At 37.5% G+C, this 23606-nt stretch overlaps 1 protein-coding gene across 3 annotated transcripts in view; it reads right to left on the reverse strand.

The window, feature by feature from the left end:
* Positions 1-23606, reverse strand: part of RAB6A (RAB6A, member RAS oncogene family) — a 79026-nt gene that overhangs the window by 22825 nt on the left and 32595 nt on the right. Inside the window, exons 2-5 of one of the 3 annotated variants that reach the window (XM_021704609.2) lie at positions 16738-16796; positions 6041-6094; positions 4514-4619; positions 2404-2515 (exon numbers count right to left, since the gene is read on the reverse strand). In XM_021704609.2, the coding sequence (XP_021560284.1) occupies positions 2404-2515; positions 4514-4619; positions 6041-6094; positions 16738-16796 (331 nt within the window). Of the gene's footprint in view, positions 1-2403; positions 2516-4344; positions 4451-4513; positions 4620-6040; positions 6095-16737; positions 16797-23606 lie in introns of all 3 variants that reach the window. The other 2 variants (XM_021704607.2, XM_044919208.1) reach the window with 2 other exon arrangements.

Genomic DNA, 23606 nt, shown 5'->3' on the forward strand with positions numbered 1-23606 from the left:
TATGAGTTTCTTTTTAAATTTTCTTTTATTATGTTATGTTAGTCACCATACATTACATCATTAGTTTTTGATGTAGTGTTCCATGATTCATTGTTCGCGTAACACGCAGTACTCCATTCAATATATGCCCTCCTTAACACCCATCACTGGGCTAACCCATCCCCCCACCCCCCTCCCCTCTAGAACCCTCAGTTTGTCTGAGAGTCCATAGTCTCTCATGGTTCCTCTCCCCCTCCAATTTCCCCCCCTTCATTTTTCCCTTCCTACTATCTTTTTTTTTTTTTTTTTTTTACATATAATGTATTATTTGTTTCAGAGGTACAGGTCTGTGATTCATCAGTCTTACACAATTCACAGTGCCCACCATAGCAGATACCCTCCCCAATTTCCATCACCCAGCCACCCTACCCCTGCCACCCCCCACCACTCCAGCAACCCTCAGTTTGTTTCCTGAGATTAAGAGTCTCTTATGGTTTGTCTCCCTCTCTGGTTTCGTCTTGTTTCATTTTTCCCTCCCTTCCCCTATGATCCTCTGTCTTGTTTCTCAAATTCCTCTATCAGTGAGATCATATGATACTTGTCTTTCTCTGATTGACTTATTTCACTTAGCATAATACCCTCTAGTTCCATCCATGTCATTGCAAATGGCAAGATTTTGTGTTTTTTGATGGCTGCATAATATTCCATTGTAGTTCTTATTTAGATTCTTGACAATACTGTGCATTATCAATCTTCTGAATAATGGCTGATCTAATTGGTGAATATGATCTTTATATTTATATATTCAGACTTAAACCAATCTTTCTCTTTATGGCTTTAGGATTTCATGTCATGCTTATAAAAGGCCACCCACCTACTACCAAAAAATTTTTCTTCTAATGCTTATTTAACAAACCTTTAAATCTTTTACTCATTTTAAAATTAAAGGGTGACAGTCTGGCAAAACTTGCTGCGAAACACAGTAATTCCAAACCAATGGACAAATATTACCTTGAAGAAAAAAAATCACTTTATGTATAATTGAGGTAAGTTTCTAGCATTTATGTACTCAACTGAAATATGACACAATAAAAGAACAGATGCTATATGCATCCTTTTAGACAACTCTGGCTATTATAACAGAAAGCAATTCAGATATACAATTTTCCTATTTAAAAATGAAAGTACTAGGGACTCTCTACTAGAAGAATATATACTACATGATCTATAAATTCTTTTTTTTTTAAAAAAAAGATTTTATTTATTTATTAGAGAGAGAGAGAAAGCACAAGCAGCGGGAGTGGCAGGCAGAGGGAGAAGCAGGCTCCTCACTGAGCAAGGAGCCTGATGCGGGACTCGATGTGGGACTTGATCCCAGGACCCTGGGATCATGACCTGAGCCGAAGGCAGACGCTTAACCGACTGAGCCACCCAGGCGTCCCATGATCTACAAATTCTGAGTGGAGATAAATAAAATAGTGAAAACTCATGATGCCAACTGATGTCCAAGTATTTTCATAAAGGAAAGATGATCATACTCTGAGTTTACTTTTAAATCAAGACAGACTTTTTTGTCATTCTACTGCCAATTCCAAATGAGGTACCATGGGAAGCAATGGGCTTAACATTTCCACAAGCCTTTGAACATATTGGATTTCTCTGCAACATTTTAATTAATAGTACAAGTTCAATACCTGAATTTCAATATCCATCTCATGAATAAACAAACAGCAAATAGTAAAAGCTTCTACTATTAAGTAAAATGGTCAAGACTATTTAAAGCAGAAAGAATATCCAGTAGATTACTTAGGATGCTGAAGGCAGATATTCAAGCCATGGGTTCTACAGTGAATGTTAATAATTTTGTATCCTGTGACTTGAATATGGCTTTGCTCATTTGACTAAGGTATCACAATCAAGCTATTCAGTTCAACTACACAGTCTGGTTCAACCATACAATTTAAAAAAAGGAAAGAAAAACTGCACCACTGAATTATAATGAATATTTATAAGAAGACTACCAAAAGAGTGTGCATTTAATCATTATGAATAATTTTTAAGGATAGGATTTGTTCTTAAAACATTCTGTTCTTTAACAGAATAGTGCCCATGTTTATGAGGCCTAAAAAATGCAAAATAGTTACCAGTTTCATGTATAAACAATCTTCTTTTCCCCCATGTGTAAACAATTTTGCACAAAAGCTATTTACACATGGGCTTACACAAAACAAAAAAACTCATTTTCCTTTAAGGACTGAGTTTAATGTTTACATTTATATTTCAGGTTCTCACACTAAAGAAAAGGGGAGTATAAACTTAAGAATTAAACATGTTTCCTTTCAAAACAATTCTTCAGTAATAAAAATAACAGGCTGCTTAACAAAGATAGCAAATATTTGATACATATACAAAATCACTCTATACCTTTTGTCAGCAAGATCTGTTTTATTTCCTACTAGCATGATGATAACATCACTTCCTCTTTCTGTTCTGACATCATCAATCCATTTTGTAGTTTGCTGGAATGAGTTAACATCTGGTATAGGAGGGTGGACAGAGAGATTAGTGTTACTGCAAAGCTTCCCCAAGTGATAAACCAAACAACAACAACAACAACAACAAAAAACAAATCCTGGAATTTGGGGAGGGGGTGGCACATTAGGATCCACTTTTAATGTGCCTGCAACATGACTCCATTTTATCTGAGTACAACTGTCAGTGATATAAACAAATCAAAAGAATAAAGTACTCAAGGTTCCTTTTATAGTAGTTTAAAATTTTTGGACATGACCAAATGAGTGCAACGTACCATATGTAATTGGGGGGGGGGGGACCTTTTTAAAATGCAAGGACATTTATGACAGATAATATGGTGTCACATTGCCACAATGTTTTTTTTGATTACTTACACATACCCAGCATAACAAAGAAAGCATCTCCAAAAGTAGGTCAGCCAGTAAATCCCAACACATCCAGAAAATTTATAAAGCCTTTACACAGCTTTCAACACCACTTTGTTTGCATTGCTTGTTCAGTTTGTGATCACTTTAACTTGAAGTTCATTAGTTTAATGCACCAGAATCACTTGTAACAAAATCCATCTTTCCTAGCAGTGCATTCTAAGTAGAATACTTCAGTATTTTTTACAGCAGCTCCAGAAAACAGTATACTAATGTTTTAATCACATGTACACAATTTTTAAAGAAAAATACACGAGGTTTCATTTGATTTGGTTAAAGTAAGCACAAACATTTTAAAGCTGCAAAACTTGTCAATGCACAATAATGAACATACACATTTTTTAAACAAGTAGCAACCCAAAGTAAAGCTTTAAGAAAAGAAAGATTGCATATAGCACCTAACCCACCCCCCCAAAAAAGGTCTCTGAATGCAAACTTACAATTCTGCCATAGCAATTATTAAGTAGATACGACTTCTGGTTGAGCACATATGCAAAAATGTACAGTAAGAATATCACTAGCTCAAACCAATAGTTTATGTAAGATTCTCTTTAAAGTAAGTTTAAGATGTAACATTATTCTGGTTTTCCTACAAATTATGGACCACTATATGGAATGATGGCTTAATATTGCCTAATGTATATAATAAACCAATTTACAAAGACAATTTTAATCAGAGAGCATTTCCCTGTCAGTCACCATATTCTGTGGAAAATTTACAGGCACTTAAAATGCCAAAGACCTTATTTAGTCTTTAGGGAAAAGAAAAAGGAAGATCATTACTTGTTTCAATCTCCTATTTAAAATTTCTTCTTGGAGAGAAATGAAAGTAATTTGTTAGCAACAAAGTCAGTCAGTCACAGAATCTAGATGTGATTCAAATGAAAATGATTAATAGAAAACTGCACATTATATGTTTTCTCTGCCTTCCTCTACAGAGAGAGGATGGCTGGAAGTGGAAAGCAGAGAAAAGTTGGCTAGCGGAAGCTTTTAATAGCCTCAACAGAAAGCCTTGGAGGATTTGAAAATTTTGGCAAGAGGCTTAAATGCAGATTATTTTATTTTAGAGAAATCTGAGATCAAGTTAAATGAAAAAGGAGACATTTTTCCAACCATAATTACGGTGTGACTTAGGGATAACAGGATACTAAGAAAGCCTTGGAGAGGATCCATAATTAGATCTGAAGGAAAATTTCCAGGGCAAAAAAAATCTGGCACAGTGGAAATAAAGCATGTTGGTACAAACATCAAAGCAAATATTTCTGACCTAACTGGTATATGATAAGGTTTACTATGACAAAACTCATTTTTACATGCTAGTATAGAAAACAAGCACAAGACAAGAACATGCATGCAGCTAAGCTAAAGGTTGAAAGATTAGAAATGCGTAATTCCCCCCACTCACTTGTGATATCATAAACAACAACTGCCACAGTGGAGTCACGAATGTAGCTAGGAATCAAGCTCCTGAACCGCTCTTGACCTGCTGTGTCCCATAATTGCAATCGTACCTAACAAAATCAGTCAAACAAGCAAGAAAAATAAGAAAGGTCAACCCGTTGCAAAATACCTACTTGTGATATCGTAAACTACTACGGCTGCAGCAGAATCACGGATGTAACTGGGAATGAGGCTACGGAAACGTTCCTGACCCGCAGTATCCCAAAGCTGCAGCCTGATCTGTGGGATGGGAAAAAATAAATAAAAAAAAAAAAAAAACCAAACTCATACTAAAAAGAAAAAAGAAATAATGTTTTTAAAAGGGGGAAGGTGGGAAGAAGGTAAAAAGTAGACTCATGCAAAAGGTTGCAGGGATGTGAGGATTGAAAATAATACAAAATTCCTTTCCTTTTTCAAAAGGGAGTATATTAAAAATTTGCTTGCTCTGAAGGTATGTGACTTAAATATGGCAATGTGAAAGATTTCATAGAATCAGAAATATAGCTTTTTTTTTACTCCCTATAACATCTCTTTGGATCTTATGCCTTCCAGATAGCAAAAAGTAGACTGTGTTGATGTTCAAATAGTGAGCATAAAAGGGAAAAATGAAGGTAAATGCCAATGAGCAGCCCCAGCTATCAGAGTAAAGGAATGAATGCTTCTCTGAAAACCTCTCTGAAGCTAGAATTTGTCTCTTTTTTATTGGATCCAGAACACTGTGAAATTGGGTCTCTGACTACTGTGTGTATGTTTCTCCTACACGTTTCTTCCCAGAACATTGTATATAACCTAACAAAAAAGGAGAAATATCTTTTCGCAACACTACATAAAAATGTTATTTTCTTACTTTTTCATATCTATATTTGAGGAAGAAAAGCCTGAAAATAAGCATTCAGTTATCTTACCATTATAAAGCAATTTCTAAGCTTTGAAAATTTAAGAAACGACATGCTGTGTATTAAAACATAAAAGAGAACATCCAAAAGAAAAACTTACACACTTATATGAAAAAGCATTAGAGATACAATAATTTTGGGGGGGTATAGGTCCTGAAATATTACATTTAATAAGACAGTCACTGTTTAGTTGATAGGACTCTCTTCCAGGGACAGTGGGCTAGAATACAGAATTTATACTATGCTTAAAGGGAGCATTCCAAAAGATAGGCATCTAAATCCAACAAATACACACTACCTCTACCTAGTTACTGTCACTTTGGTATTCATCATATTCTGACAACTAAAATTTTGAAATTCACAAATTATGTGATATTCAAATGAGATATTTTTGAATGCCTCAAGAGTAGCACTCAAAAGGTCTTTAGCAGCTCTAATTTCTTTATGAAAACACACTTTTCATTATCTCAATGCTATTTGTTATCATTTTTCCAAATCAGGGCGACAAATTTTGTTTAGCAAGCCTAGGGCATTCAGTATTTTCCAAACAACTTGGCTTTCTCTCCTCTTTGGATTTTACTTAGGGATTAAGCCAGAATGCTAAGTACTACCACTCTGTTATTAATAGTTTTTCTCAAAGCCTGTAAACTAACTTTCTCTACTTTGCTAAGAGCTTCTTATGGTGACGATCATCAATTATAGCTTTGATCATAGTTTTTTATCCTGGAGTGTTGCAGAAAATTGCACACTGAAAACATTACTCACTGTTCGATCCTCCAAGTACATTGTTTTTGATAAAAAGTCAATACCAATTGTTGCCTGTAAAACAGAATAAAACAACGAAGTTAAAAAATAAAATAAAAATAATAATAGCTTAGGAGGTGCTTGGGTGGCTCAGTCGATTAGGCATCTGCCTTCAGCTCAGGTCCCTATCTCAAGCCCCGCATGGGGCTCCCTGCTCAGCAGGAGTCGGCCTCTCCCTCTGCCCCCCCCCCATGCATGCGCTCTCTCAAATAAATAAATAAATAAATAAATTGAAAACACAATAATAGTTTAATGGCAGTTCAGGGTTCAAATGGTAATTATGATTGTAAGAGAAATAATGAATTAAACACATAAACACATCATAGCCAAATACGAATGAACAAAATTTTCAGTGATAATGGTTTCCACCTACTGAGCACGTGTGCTAAAGAATTCTTTTAGGCCTTTTACACGATCATCTCTAATCCTCATACATCTCTGCAAGGTAGCTACTGCCATTCTTATTTTTATCATTTTAACAATATTGGGGTTCAGGGATGCGTGGGTGGCTCAGCTGGTTAAGCGTCTGCCTTCGGTTCAGGTCATGATCTCAGGATCCTGGGATCAAGTCCCACACAGGGCTCCTTGCTCAGTGGGGAGCCTGCTTCTCCCTCTGCCCCACCCCCACCCCCGTTTGTGTGCACACTCTCTCTCTCTCTCTGATAAATAAATAAAAATCTTTAAAAACAAAAACAAAAAACCCCAAAAAAACAATAGTGGGGTTCAGAGAAGTTAAAAAACTTGTCCAGGGGAACAAAGCTTCTGCTGTGGAGTTGGGAGTAAAAGTCCAGCCAGCTCTTTCCAAAATATAATGATTATAATATATATTTATTATATATATTTAAATTGTGATAAAATACACATAATAAAATTAACCATCTTAACCATTTTTTAAAATACTATTTTTTGGGAGTAGTTTTAGGTTCATAGCGAAACTGAAAGGTGCAGAGATTTTCCATATACTCCCTTACCCCCACATAGGCATTAACACGCCCTATTGTTAACATCCCCTGCCAAAGTGGTACATTTGCTACAGCTGATGAACCTACACTGACACTGATATATTTTTTTTTTTTTTTTTTTTTTTTTTAAAGATTTTATTTATTTATTTGAGACAGAGAGAATGAGAGACAGAGAGCATGAGAGGGAGGAGGGTCAGAGGGAGAAGCAGACTCCCTGCCGAGCAGGGAGCCCGATGCGGGACTCGATCCCGGGACTCCAGGATCATGACCTGAGCCGAAGGCAGTCGCTTAACCAACTGAGCCACCCAGGCGCCCGACACTGATATATTTTTTTAAGATAGATTTTATTTTTGGGTGCCTGGGTGGCTCAGTTGGTTAAGCGACTGCCTTCGGCTCAGGTCATGATCCTGGAGTCCCGGGATCGAGTCCCGCATCGGGCTCCCTGCTCGGCAGGGAGTCTGCTTCTCCCTCTGACCCTCCTCCCTCTCATGCTGTCTCTCATTCTCTCTCTCTCAAATAGATAAATAAAATCTTTAAAAAAAAAAAAAAAGATAGATTTTATTTTTAAATTGTGGTAAAACAAATATCATAAAATGTGACATTTTTGGGCACCTGGGTGGCTCAGTTGGTTAGGCAGTTGCCTTTGGCTCAGGTCATGATCCCAGGGTCCTGGGATCGAGAGCCCTGCATTGGGCTCCCTGCTTCATGGGAAGTCTGCTTCTCTCTCTCTCTCTTTCTCTACCCCTTCCCCCCACTCATGTGCTCACTCTCTGTCTTAAATAAAATCTTTAAAAAAAAAAAATGTAACCACATTAAATGTACAATTCAATGGCATTGATTATATCCACAAAGATGTATAACTGTCAACATTATTTTTAAAGCTTTTTTATAACCTCAAACAGAAACTGTACCCATTAAGCAGTAACTTATCAGAATGTATGGATAGCCCACAATTTCTTTTTTCATTCATCTATTAATGGACATTTGGGTTGTTTCCACCTTTTGGCTGCTGTGAGTTCCTATACTGAATTCTTCAGTATATACTAGTAGAACTGCTAGGCCATATGATAATTCTACTTAAACTTTGTGAGGAAATGCCACACTGGCTTCCACAGCAGCTGCACAACTTTAAATTTCCAATAGCAATACATGAAGGTTCCAGTTTTTCCACATTCTTGCCAGAATTTGGTATTTTCTCTTTTTATATATAATACTCATCCTAGTAGGTAGGAAGTGGAATCTTTTTGTGATTTTGATTTGCAGTTCTCTAATGACTAATAATGTTAAGCATCTTTTCATGTGCTTACTGGCCATTGTACAACCTCTCTGAATAAATGTCTATTCAAGTCCTTTGCCCATTTTTAAATTTGTCATTTTATTATTGATATGCAAGAGTTCTTTATAGATCCTAGATATTAAACCCTTCTCGGATATGTAATTTTCAAATATTTTCTCCCATTATGTAGGTTGAGCCTGGTGTTTTTATTGACAATCAATTGTCCGGTGCCTGGGTGGCTCAGTCTGTTGAGTGTACGACCCTTGATTTAGGCTTGGGTCACGATCTCAGGGTCCTGGGATCTAGCCCTGCATTGGGCTTCATGCTCAGTGGGGAGTCTGCATGAATTTCTCTCTCCCTGTGCCCCTCCCCCACTTTGTGCACAAGGGCATGCTCGCACACTCTCTAAAATAAATAAATCTTTTTTTAAATTTTTTTTTAATTTATTTATTCATGAAAGTCAGAGAGAGAGAGAGGCAGAGGCAGAGGGAGAAGCAGGCTCCCCGCCGAGCAGGGAGCCCGATGCGGGACTCGATCCCAGAACCCTGGGATCATGACCCGAGCCGAAGGCAGACGCTTAACCATTTGAGCCACCCAGGCGCCCCTAAAATAAATAAATCTTTAAAAAAAATTTTTAAAAAAGAAAATCAATTGTCAATAGATATGTGGATTTACTTATTGATTCCCTATTCTATTCCAGTGGTCTACAGGTCTATCATTGTTCTGATTACTGTAGCTTTGTAATAAATTTTGAAATCAGGAAGTGTGTGTCCTCCTTTTTTTTTTTTTTTTTAATTTTTTATTTATTTATTTGTCAGAGAGAGAGTGACCAGGAGCGGGTTGGGGCGGGGGGAGAAGCAGGCTCCCCACTGAGTAGGGAGCCCAATGTGAGGCTCGATCCCACGACCCTGGGTTCATGACCTGAACCGAAGGCAGAGGCAAAACCAACTGAGCCACCCAGGTGCCCTATTTTTCTTTTTCAAGACTGTTCTGGCTTTTGCAATTTAGAATCGGCTCTTTCATTTATACACAAATGGCAGTAGAAATCTGATAGGGACTGCATTAAATCAGTAGATTCCTTTCAGTAGTTAGTATCAACATCTTAACAATATTAAGTCTTCTAAGCCCTTTGCCCAGGATGTCTCTCCATTTATTTAGGTCTTCTTTAATTTTTTTTGAGCAGCGTTTTGCAGATTTCAATTATACACAGACTTTTATTAAGAAAGCAAGCAAGGGGTGCCTGGGTGGCTCAGATGGTTAAGCGTCTGCCTTTGGCTTATGTCATGATCCCAGGGTCCTGGGATCAAGACCTGCATTGGGTTCCCTGCTCAGCAGGGAGACTGCTTCTCCCTCTCCCTCTACTGCTCCCCCTGCTTGTGCTCTCTCTCTCTCTGTTAAATAAATAAAATCTTTAAAAAAAAAAAAAGCAAGCTAGCTTTCCCCTTTATCCTAAACTATGTGACTATGTATTTCAATTACATTTCTAAATTTAGGGCTTAAATATACATAACCTAAGTACGAATTCCATCTTATGACATTCAGTCTGAAAATGTATATCCCGTTCTGCTATAGGCTGGGATAATGGGTTCATAAATGTGAATTACTGTGCAAAAGCATCTAACTGACAAACCTGAGGAATGTACAGGAATGGTATGGGCTACATTTAACAAATCTCACCCAGAGAACCTCATTTAATCAGACAATGTGGAAGAGGCAGCTAACTTTCTACACAAATATCCACCTTCCCCTTCCTTATTAAAACAATCAAACATTTATTTGAATCCATACTTTTCTCACTAAAAAGACTACATTTTCCAGCCTTCTTTGAGCTTTAAATAAATGGGGCTGACTCAGTTGAGAGGTACACTCTTGGTTTTTTTTCCTTTCCTTTTTCTTGCCTGGATGTCATACCATGGCCAGAGCTCCAGGAACCATTCAATAACCATGAGGCAACCTCTATATGGAAGTCATATATTAGATTTGGTTAAACAAAGTTAGAAGTCCCAGATGACTATGGAGCTGCCATACAAGCCCTGAACTACTCTACTTACAGACTTCTTTTATATGGAAAAAAAAATTCTCATGTCACTTACTAATGTTAGTGTTTGTTATAAACAGCCCAAAATAATTTTTAACGGCTACAAACCAAAATATAACTTGTCAGACCTCATAGCCAAAACATATAAATGTTTTTAAAATTAGTGCAAAGTAAGACTTTATGATAAAATGTATAATAATCCCCTCCCTTCCACTGCACTATCCTACCTTTGGGACATCATTTATACACCAAACTCGTAAAGATTAAAATTAACCTGAAAAACATAGCCTGTTTCTGCTCTTTTCAGTTAATTTTATTCCAAGCAGAACTATGGCAAAAAAGTTAATCAACCACAAGAATTAAGCCAACAGCAGGAAAAATAGAAAGAATGGATGCAAAACTAAACATTATCAGCTATTCCAGCATCTTGAATGCTACTGATGTAGAACTGATTCAAATCTTCATAAAAGATGGATGAGACGTTAGTCCTGCCTCTTGCTGATGTTCTTTATAGAAATGCAGAAGGCAATAATTGTAGAAGAAACCAAAGGTGAGAGAAAATTCACCCACATATCTTAATTTATAGCTTCACATAATTTTAAGTGTTAATTAATTCATTGTGTTGGAAAAGTCTACTTTGTAAAAAAAAAAAAAAAGAAATAAAAAAATTAAACTGAGTACTTGTACTGCGGGAGCACACAATTCAAGATTAAACAATGGCTTACCCAAATATATCAGCATCAAGATAATAATAACTACACTTTAGATATTTGTATTTGGATGCTCTCCACTCAGAACAGTGTTTATCTGCCCCAACAGCAATTTTATAAAATACTGCAGATGTAAACTAACTATTCTGTCTGACTTCCCACTGGTTTGTCACCTGTACTGATGCCGCATAAAGCCAAGAGACCCATCAACATCATGATTTTCCATAAGGGACATGAGTTTTCCTACATAAAAGTAATTAAGTAAGGAAAACAAGTTTTTCTCTGTACCAAGCAATGATAATCAGCTTCCTTCTGTGGTACAAATATATAGAGTTCTGTTGCCTGGCTGCTGCTTTCTCTAGCAGGAAACAGAGGAAGAGTAAGAGTTGAAAAAGGCAAAGACTAGAATAAAGGGAGAAAAGAGTGGACAAGTTAAAGAAGAGTCTAACATTGACTAACAGAGATAAAAAGAAAGAAGAAAGGCAAAGGATCCCAGAAGGAGGATACTGATACAGGTTCCATTTAGAAAGGTAACCATCCATTAATAAATATGTTTATATAAATTTATGTGTGTGAAACTTGTATATATACTTTTCTCTTAGATATCTTTGTGCCACGTTGCTTAGGAGAAAAACTATGTGGAGTCTGTCGACTTCAGAAATGAGTCATTATAGCAAGCATAAAATTTTACTTATGTAAGGTGAACAAGTTCTAGAGATCACTGTGCATATAATACTGTATTGTACACTTAATCTGATTAGAAGATAGATTTCATATTAAGTGTTCTTGGCACAGTTTGAAAAAAAGAACTGTTCTCCCCCCACTCCCCATAAAACAACAATACTTCTGGTAGGAGAAAAAAAAAAGAGTCCTTAAAAATTAAAGAAAATTAAAAACCAAAAAAACACTGGATGAGAAAAACAGTGCATGCCCGGGGTAATTTTATTTCTATGGTAACAAACTAGAATTGTGTGTAGAACAATTTAAAGCTTTAACTTGAAGAGCTTAAGGATGTATTAGATCACCACCATCTTCCTGGAAAAATTCATCTATAAGGATGTATTAGATCACCACCATCTTCCTGGGAAAATTCATTTATATTGTTTTAAATGTTTCAATGGGGGCACCTGGGTGGCTTAGATGGTTAAGCGTCTGCCTTCAGCTCAGGTCATGATCCCAGGGTCCTGGAATCAAGTCCTGAGTTGGGCTCCCTGCTCAGTGGGGAGTCTGCAACTCCCTCCCCTTTGTCCCTCCCCGCCCCCTGCTGGTGCTCTTTCTCTGTCTCAAATAAATAAAATCTTAAAAAAGAATAAAAAAATAAAAAAATTAATGTTTCAATGTTTTAAACTATGCCACAATGAATTTATGTTTGTTTGGGGTTTTTTTTCCATTTAAGACAGGGAATACTTTATTCAAAGATTTTTTTTTTTAATTTATTTATTTGACAGAGAGAGAGAGATAGCAAGCAAGCGAGAGACCGTAAGCAGGGGGAGAGGGAGAAGCAGGCTCCCCACTGAACAAGGAGCCTGATGCAGGACTCAATCCCAGGACCCTGGGATCATGACCTGAGCCAAAGGTAGACATTTAACCACCTGAGCCACCCAGGCATCCCTGGGAATACTTTATTCAAATCCATCAGAGAAAAGGACATCTTGAGTCTGTAACAAAGTGTTGTGTTTTAAAGCACAGGTCAGTAATTGTACATGAAGAGTATACACTGCTACATACAAATTAACTGATCAGAGCTCAACTTTTCAATGTTTAAAACAGAATAAGCTTCCCTGTAAAAGCAGCACCTCTGTGACATTTTTAACTTTAGTACTCCTCTCCTTCTTCAAGCTCTCCTTCAACTAAATCCACACCAACCTCCTCATAATCCTTCTGAAGGGTAGCCATGTCCTCACAGGCCTCAGAAAAACTCTCCTTCCTCCATGCCCTTAGCCACATACCAGTGAACAAAGGCATGCTTGGCATACATCAGGTCAAACTTGTGGTCCAGGCAAACCCAAGCCTCAGAAATGTCTGTGATGTTGCTTACCATGCACACAGCTCGCTGTACTTTAGCCAGGTCTCCACCAGGTACCATGGTGGGAGGCTGGTAATTAACTCCCACTCTGAAGCCAATGGGGCACCAGTCCATAAACTGGATGGTACGCTTGGTCTTGATGGTGGCAATGGCAGCACTGACAACTTTGGGAACTATGTCGCCACTGTACAACAGGTAGCAAAAGCCATGTATTTACCATGGCGAGGGTCACATTTCACCATGTGATTGGCTGATTCAAAGCATGCAGTGGTGATCTCTGCTACAGAAAGCTGTTCATGGTAGGCCTTCTCAGCAGAGATGACAGGAGCATATGTGGCCAGACAGAAGTAGATGCAGGGATAGGGCACCACATTGGTCTAGAATTCTGTCAGATCAACATTCAGGACTCCATCAAATCTGAGGGAAGCAGTAATGAAGGACACAATTTGACCTATCAACCTAATTAGGTTAGTGCAGGCTGGGTGTTCAATATTGAGGTTTCTATGACAGATGTCATAGATGGCTTCACTGTCTACCATGAAGGTGAATTTATGTTTATTGTCAACTTGTAACAGCCTTCGGAATAAATCTTCTAAATTCAAAGTAATCTCAAAGGTTAGTCTACAAACCAAAAAACAGGAAAAGGAATGAATCTACTCTAACTGTGGGAATCTTTCTTCAGCTTATTTATATTAAGCTGAACCATGTAAAACTGACAATATTCTATCATTTTTTAATTATAAAAATAGCAACATAATATGGTTCAAGCTGATATATTTTAAACTGTTAAGAAAATCTGTGAGTTTATAACTGGAAAAAGAAGGTAAGTGGTGAAAAACAAGAGCAACTTTAAGATACTCAATTCTAGGCTCTCTAGTTAGAAAGAACAGTTTTTTTGTTTCACTCTGAAATACTGTCTAAATTTTGGTCAATTAAAGGCTCTTCTGGCCAACCAGTTTCCTCCTTTTTAAATGAAATTAATTCAGTGCAAAGGAATCATACATAGAACATGAATGACTAACAACATAAAATTTATCATTTTTGTGAAATAAAACTTCACTTAAACTAAGTTTGATATATACATTACATATGGCTCATATAAGCCCAAGAATAAATTTCTAGCAAGGAGACTAGTTCCTTAATTATTCATTTCAGAAGTCTTTCTGTTGTGTGTGTGGTGGGGGTCCGAGTAGGGAATCTTCAAATGATTCACTGAAGAACTCTTCACCTGGAAACTAAGCTGGCAGCTAGCCACATAAAGGTCAATTCTTCATATTCAAAGATAATACTTAACATACTGTCAAGCTGATTTCCCTACATAAGGATGTAGGGTACTATATCATCCAAATTTTCTTGTTAGAGCTAAACTAAAAGAACATCTAGGACTGTATCTAATTGTTATAAAAACTTGTAACTCACACTGTTAATTAGCAAAACCTATTAATGCCAAAGTACAATGATACTTTAGCTTTATTTTTTTTTAAGATTTTATTTATTTATTTGACAGCGAGCACAGGCAGTGGGGAGTGGCAGGCAGAAGGAGAGGGAGAAGCAGGCTCCCCACAGAGCAGGGGGAGCCCGACACGGGACTCCACCCCAGGACCCTGGGATCATGACCTGAGCCAAAGGCAGTCGCTTAACCAACTAAGCCACCCAGGCGCCCGATACTTTAGCTTTATTAGCAACCACTTTCCCACAAACAATCACAATCTTTCCTTATCTGTCAAATTCTATCAATATCACTACCTTTATGTCAATCACTATCCTTATATATGTCTGACTGAAGAGCAGCATGAAGAAACAGCAATGGCACTTTCAGGTATGCCTGAAAGATTTCCTTAATTTCACTGGGAACACGGGTATAACAAAATCCTTTAGAAACACCCAGAGAACTCTAAATAGGCTCCAGCTAATAAGTCATTTAGCCTAAGACTCTGACATTAGTTCAGATTTTTTAGCCTATGGTAATGGTTCTACTCCTAAAGATCTGAGCTTACACTTTTCAGGAATTTTCCACATGTGGCTCAATGACATCAATACTTTTGTTAGTCTCTGAAACTGGCATCTGTAGCTCTTCTGATGAGAAGAGACAGAGCACTGCTCAGAATCAAGACACCATCAAGACCTTCAAGAGAAGGTCCTCTAGGTGAAGCCTATAGGCCGTAGAGTTGCAGGGACCTAGAAACTTGGGGATATCTGACCTAAAGGAGTCCAGAAGAAAACTGAAGCACTCTTATTGACTGAGCTATTTTTCATTTCTAAATTTGCTCTTTTCATGTCTAATGAGGTGGCTAAACCATTTCTGAGATATTCAAAAGAATGATAATAAAATATATACAGTACATACTAATTAGCTTTTTAAGAAGTGACTTTCCTAAAATATCAGATTTATATATGTCAGTCATTTCTGTTCTATGATCGTTATGGTTTTTAATAAAAGGCTTAATTAAAACAAATTCCTTTGGGGATGAAAATGTTCCTAATCTTGATGGTGGTGGTAACTTCACAGGTATACACATCTACTGAAATTTGTCAAAATGTAAAGAATTAGTAATTCTTTACTATGTGATTTAAGAGTCCTGTGTGTGTTGGATAAAAGTTCGTCATGTGTCTTTTGCTTGTTTTTTTTAAAGATTTTATTTATTTATTTGACAGAGAGAGACACAACGAGAGAGGGAACACAAGCAGGGGGAGTGGGAGAGGGAGAAGCAGGCTTCCCGCCGAGCAGGGAGCCCGATGCGGGGCTCGATCCCAGGACCTGGGATCATGACCTGAGCCGAAGGCAGATGCTTAACGACTGAGCCACCCAGGCGCCCCTGTCTTTTGCTTGTTTTAGGGTTAGTTTACTTTTCTGGTTTCTTAAGGTAGTAGGTTAAATTATTGATTTAATATATTTCTTCTTTTCCTTATAGCACTGCTTTAGCTGTATCCTATAAATTTTGGTATGTTGTGGTTGTTGTTGTTTTTTTTCCATTTGTCTCAAAGTATTTCCTAAATTTCCTTTGTGAATTTTTTTCCTTGACTCATTGGTTATTTGGGAATGTGCTGTTTAATTTCCACATATTTGTGAAAATCCCAAATCTCCTTCTGCTAATGATTTCTAATTACATCATTCATTTATTCTTGACTTTAAGTATAGATCAAAAGGTCATAGAATCCTAGGCTTGAGGGGCGCCTGGGTGGCTCGGTCGTTAAGCGTCTGCCTTCAGCTCAGGTCATGGTCCCAGGGCCATGGGATCCAGCCCCGCATCGGGCTCCTTGCTCCGCAGGAAGCCTGCTTCTCCCTCTCCCACTCGCCCTGCTTGTGTTCTCTCTCTGTCAAATAAATAAATAAAATCTTTAAAAAAAAAAAAAAAAAAAAGAATCCTAGGCTTGAACCACATAAGAGAATATCTATAACCACTACTACTTCTATCCCAGATGGTAATTAGTCATAATCTTTCAATGGACTTTGGAGGAAGAGATAAAGAAATCAAGTGAAAAGATTGAGGACTATGAGCAAAATCAGTTATACTTTGTATTTATATAGCATTTTACAGATTACAGAAAGTGCTTTTATGTAAATAAGTAGATTTTTGAAAAGACCTTAAATATTACTTCTAACATAAAACAGAGACAACGAGTTAAGTCAGCAAAAATAAAATACCTGATAGGTGTTGTCAAAACTGTCATACATGAATCTGGTGATCAAGGATGTCTTTCCAACTGAAATGAAAAGGAAAAAAGATTCACTCAGTTAAAACAATATACTGTGATTCTTCTACAGAGAACTGCAATTAAAGTCAATGGGAAATATCTGCAATGGTTCTACTAATAATAATTTAGAAACCTATAGACCCTAGCTTGTTGAAACACCTTTCTCTAATAACAGATAACTATCTCTCAAATTAAAAGCACAGGTAAATAAAGTTTTATTTAGTAAAGAGATGAGGAAAATGAAAAGATGGAGGAAAATAATAAATTATGTTGACATCTCTAATTCACAAAAGGCCAAGCAGATTATTACTTGGGCCCTAACAAAAAGAACTAGGATTAGACTTGAGAAGAAGCCTCTTTATATAGCAACGGTTGAACTATGAATTCATTAGTAAACAGTACATATAGTTTCCATTTTTTAAAAAAATGCTCACCATCTTTTTCACATGGAAGAGTAAAATGCATATTGTATTTTACTGGTGGTATAGAAAATTACAGGAACAAAGTGAAAATTATGTATATCATACCACCCATATACAATTAATGTTCGTTTATGTTTTTCTGTAATATTTTTTATATATAAAAACATGTACTTAAAGGTAAAATTCTAGAACCATTCATAGGAAAGTCAGGAAAAATATACATACTACTGTTTTCAACACTGATTGGACTCTGTAAAAAGTAAATGTAAAAATCTGAAGAGATAAAAGGCAATATGCATTTCACAGAGGGGGAAATAGTGGTGGATAAAAGCAAGGAACTATATAAAATACATAACAAAGAAATATAAAATAGCTTGTTAAAATAGTTTTTATTCAGAGGCGCCTGGGTGGCTCAGTCAGTTAAGCAGCTGCCTTCGGCTCAGGTCATGATCCCAGGGTCCTGGGATCGAGCCCCGCATTGGTCTCCCTGCTCAGCGGGGAGCCTGCTTCTCCCTCTCCCACTCCCCCTGCTTGTGTTCCCTCTCTCGCTGTCTCTCTCTCTCTGTCAAATAAATAAACAAAAATATTTAAAATAGTTTTTATTCAAAGGATTAAAAATTATTAAGTATTTTATTTTTAAAAGATTTTATTTTTAAGTAATCTCTACACCCAATGTGGGGCTTAAACTCACAACCCCAAGATCAATAGTGAATGCTCTACTGACTGAGCCAGCCAGGTGCCCCTAAGTATTTTAAATACGATTCACTATGGAGTCCTAGTAAATATATTGCTCTGTTTACCTCAAACTTCCTGTAAAATGGTATGCAAACGTATAATGATTTGCTACATGTTGTTTTTCCTAAAAGATTATAAGCTCCAGGGGCACCTGGGTGGCCCAACTGGTTAGGTGTCCAAATCCTGGTTTCGATTCAAGTCATGACCGCAGGGTCCTGGGATCAAGCCCCGAGTCAGGCTCCCTGCTCATCAGGAGTCTGCTTCTCCCTCTCCCTCTGCCCCTACCCCCACTCATGCTCGCTCTCTCTCTCAAATAAATAAAGTAAAAATATTACAGTTTATAACATAGAGAATATAATATATGACAACTAAAACACCAAAGGTGGGGAGATAGATGCAGTTATACTGTTTTAAGGTATCTATAGTTTATGTGAATAGTACAGTACAGTCTGTGAGAGGTTAATGATGCATATCATAAGCCCTGGCAAAACCACTAAGAATATATGCAAAAAGGAATGGCCAACAAGTCAACAGAAGAATCAAAATGGAACAGTAAAATATTAACAAAAATCAAAGGAAACAAACCCAATCCAGCCCTATCAATTTATAGAGTAAATGAAAAGTAGATTTAAAAACTCCAATTAAAAGACAAAGATTGTCAGAATGGATAAGAAAACACAAATACTTGCTTTCTGTAGAGACACACTTTAAATACAAAAATGGAGGCTCTAACTACTAGAATAAATGAGGCAGGAGAGAAATAGTGATATAGAAGACCAAATGATGGAAAATAAAGACGCTGAGAAAAAGATAACTACTGGATCACGAGGGCAGAATTCGAGAGATAAGTGATACCATAAGACAAAACAACATTAGAATAATTGGGATCCCAGAAGAAAAAAGAGAGAGGGGGGCAGAAGGTATATTGTAGCAAATTATAGCAGAGAACTTCCCTAATTTGGGGAAGGAAACAGGCATCAAAATCCAGGAAGCACAGAGAACCCCTCTCAAAACAATAAAAATAGGTCAACACCCCGACATCTAATAGTAAAACTTACGAGTCTCAGAGACAAAGAGAAAATCCTGAAAGCAGCTCGGGAGAAGAGATATGTAACCTACAATGGTAGAAACATTAGATTGGCAACAGACCTATCCACAGAGACCTGGCAGGCCAGAAAGGACTGGCATGATATATTCAGAGCACTAAATGAGAAAAATATGCAGCCAAGAATACTATATCCAGCTAGGCTGTCATTGAAAATTGAAGGAGAGATAAAAAGCTTCCAGGACAAACAAAAACTAAAGGAATTTGCAAACACAAAACCAACCCTACAAGAAATATTGAAAGGGGTCCTCTAAGCAAAGAGAGAGCCTAAAAGCAACACAGACCAGAAAGGAACACAGACAATATACAGTAACAGTCACCTTACAGGCAATACAATGGCACTAAATTAATATCTTCCAAGAGTTACCCTGAATGTAAATGGGCTAAATGCCTGAATCAAAAGATACAGGCTATCAGATTGGATAAAAAAACAAGACCCATCGATATGCTGTCTGCAAGAGACTCATTTTAGACCCAAAGACACCCACACATTGAAAGTGAGGGGGTGGAAAACCATTTACCATGCTAATGGACACCAAAAGAAAGCTGGGGTGGCAATCCTTATATCAGACAAATTAGATTTTAAACCAAAGACTGTAATAAGAGATGAGGAAGGACACTATATCCTACTTAAAGGGTCTATCCAACAAGAAGATCTAACAATTGTAAATATCTATGCCCCTAACATGGGAGCAGCCAATTATATAAGCCTAATACAAAAGCAAAGAAACACATCGACCACAATACAATAATAGTGGGGGACTTTAACATCCCCCTCACTGAAATGGACAGATCATCTAAGCAAAAGATCAACAAAGAAATAAAGACTTTAAATGACACACTGGACCAAATGGACTTCATAGATATATTCAGAACATTCCATCCCAAAGCAACAGAATACATACTCTTCTCTAGCGCCCATGGAACATTCTCCAGAATAGATCACATCCTAGGTCACAAATCAGGTCTCAACCGGTACCAAAAGACTGGGATCATTCCCTGCATATTTTCAGACCACAAGGCTTTGAAACTAGAACTCAATCACAAGAGGAAAGTCAGAAAGAACTCAAATACATGGAGGCTAAAGAGCATCCTACTAAAGAATGAATGGGTCAACCAGGAAATTAAAGAAGAATTTAAAAAATTCATGGAAACAAACGAAAATGAAAACTCAACTATTCAAAATCTTTGGGATACAACAAAGGCAGTCCTAAGAGGAAAGTATATAGCAATACAAGCCTTTTTCAAGAAACAAGAAAGGTCTCAAATATACAACCTAACCCTACACCTAAAGGAGCTGGAGAAAGAACAGCAAATAAAGCCTAAACCCAGCAGGAAAAGAGAAATAATAAAGACCAGAGCAAAAATCAATGAAATAGAAACCAAAAGAACAGCAGAACAGATCAACGAAACTAGGAGCTGGTTCTTTGAAAGAATTAACAAGATTGATAAACCCCTAGCCAGACTTATCAAAAAGAAAAGAAATAAAATCATGACTGAAAGGAGAGATCACAACCAACACCAAAGAAATACAATTATAAGAACATATTATGAGCAACTATATGCCAGCAAATTAGATAATCTGGAAGAAATGGATGCATTCCTAGAGATGTATCAACTACCAAAAGTGAACCAGGAAGAAATAGAAAACTTGAACAGACCTATACCACTAAGGAAATTGAAGCAGTAATCAAAAATCTCCCAACAAACAAAAGCCCAGGGCCAGATGGCTTCCCAGGGGAATTCTACCAAACATTTAAAGAAGAATTAATACCTATTCTTCTGAAACTGTTCCAAAAAATAGAAATGGAAGGAAAATTTCCAAACTCATTTTATGAGGCCACCATTACCTTCATCCCCAGACCAAAGACCCCATCAGAAAGGAGAATTACAGACCATTATCCTTGATGAACATGGATGCAAAAACTCTCACCAAAATACTAGCCAATAGGATCCAACAGCACATTAAAAGGATTATTCACCAAGACCAAGTGGGATTTATCCCTGGGCTGCAAGGTTGGTTCAACATCTGCAAATCAATCAATGTGATACAATACATTAATAAAAGAAAGAACAAGAACCATATGATCCTCTCAATAGATGCAGAAAAAGCATTTGATAAAGTACAGCATCCTTTCTTGATCAAAACTCTTCAGAGTATAGAGATAGAGGGTACATACCTCAATATCATAAAAGCCATCTATGAAAAACCCACAGCAAATATCATTCTCAATGGGGAAAACCTGAGAGCCTTCCCCCTAAAGTCAGGAACACGGCAGGGATGTCCACTATCACCACTGCTATTCAACATAGTATTAAAAGTCCTAGCCACAGCAATCAGACAACAAAAAGAAATAAAAGGCATCCAAATTGGCAAAGAAGAAGTCAAACTCTCTTTGCAGATGATATGATACTTTATGTGGAAAACCCAAAAGACTCCACCCCAAAACTGCTAGAACTCATACAGGAATTCAGTAAAGTGGCAGGATATAAGATCGATGCACAGAAATCGGTGGCATTCCTATACACCAACAACAAGACAGAAGAAAGAGAAATTAAGGAGTCGATCCCATTTACAATTGCACCCAAAACCATAAGATACCTAGGAATAAATCTAACCAAAGAGGCAAAGGATCTGTACTCTGAAAACTATAAAATACTCATGAAAGAAACTGAGGAAGACACAAAGAAATGGAAAAATGTTGCATGCTCATGGATTGGAAGAACGAATATTGTGAAGATGTCAATGCTACCTAGAGCAATCTACACATTCAATGTAATCCCCATCAAAATACCATCCACTTTTTTCAAAGAAATGGAACAAATAATCCTAAAATTTGTATGGAACCAGAAAAGACCCCGAATAGCCAGAGGAATGCTGAAAAAGAAAAGCAAAGCTGGCGGCATCACAACTCCGGACTTCAAGCTCTATTACAAAATTACTGTCATCATCAAGACAGTATGGTACTGGCACAAAAACAGACACATAGATCAATGGAACAGAATAGAGAGCCCAGAAATGGACCCTCAACTCTATGGTCAACTAATCTTCGACAAAGCAGGAAAGAATGTCCAACGGAAAAAAGACAGTCTCTTCAACAAATGGTGTTGGGAAAATTGGACAGCCACATGCAGAAGAATGAAACTGGACCATTTCCTTACACCACACACAAAAATAGACTCAAAATGGTTGAAAGACCTAAATGTGAGACAGGAGTCCATCAAAATCCTTGAGGAGAACACAGCCAGCAACCTCTTCGACCTCAGCTGCAGCAACTTCTTCCTAGAAACATCGCCAAAGGCAAGGGAAGAAAGGGCAAAAATGAACTATTGGGACTTCATCAAGATAAAAAGCTTTTGCACAGCAAAAGAAACAGTCAACAAAACCAATAGACAACTGACAGAATGGAAAAAGATATTTGCAAATGACGTATCAGATAAAGGGCTAGTATCTAAAATCTATAAAGAACTTCTTAAACTCAACACCCAAAGAACAAATGATCCAATCAAGAAATGGGCAGAAGACATGAACAGACATTTCTGCAAGGAAGACACCCAAATGGCCAACAGACACATGAAAAAGTCCTCAACATCACTCAGCATCAGGGAAATCCACATCAAAACCTCAATGAGATATTACCTCACACCAGTCAGAATGGCTAAAATTAACAAGTCAGGAAACGACACATTGGCGGGGATGCGGAGAAAGGGGAACCCTCCTACACTGTTGGTGGGAATGCAAGCTGGTACAGCCACTGGAAAACAGTATGGAGGTTCCTCAAAAAGTTGAAAACAGATCTACCATACAATCCAGCAATTGCACTACTGGGTATTTACCCCAAAGATACAAATGTAGGGATCCGAAGGGGTACATGCACCCCGATGTTTATAGCAGCAATGTCCACAATAGCCAAACTGTGGAAAGAGCCAAGATGTCCATCAACAGTTGAATGGATAAAGAAGATTATGCAGCCATCAAAAGGAATGAGATCTTGCCATTTGCAACAATGTGGATGGAACTGGAGGGTGTCATGCTGAGTGAAATAAGTCAGTCAGAGAAAGACATGTATCATATGACCTCACTGATATGAGGAATTCTTAATCTCAGGAAACAAACTGAGGGTTGCTGGAGTGGTGGGGGGTGGGAGGGATGGGATGGCTGGGTGATAGACATTGGGGAGGGTATGTGCTATGGTGAGAGCTGTGAACTGTGCAGGACTGTTGAATCGCAGATTTGTACCTCTGAACCAAATAATACAATATATGTTAAAAAAAAAAAAAAAGATAGCAGGAGCAGAAGAATGAAGCAGGGGGGGCAATTGGAGGGGGAGACGAACCATGAGAGACGATGGACTCTGAAAAACAAACTGAGGGTTCTAGAGGGGAGGGGGGTGGGAGGATGGGTTAGCCTGGTGAAGGGTATTAAAGGGGGCACGTTCTACATGGAGCACTGGGTGTTATACACAAACAATGAATCATGGAACACTACATCAAAAACTAATGATGTAATGTATGGTGATTAACATAACAATAAAAAATTTTTAAAAAACAAACCAG

The sequence above is a fragment of the Neomonachus schauinslandi genome, chromosome 11 (assembly GCF_002201575.2).
Source record: "Neomonachus schauinslandi chromosome 11, ASM220157v2, whole genome shotgun sequence".
NCBI classification, from domain to species: domain Eukaryota; kingdom Metazoa; phylum Chordata; class Mammalia; order Carnivora; family Phocidae; genus Neomonachus; species Neomonachus schauinslandi.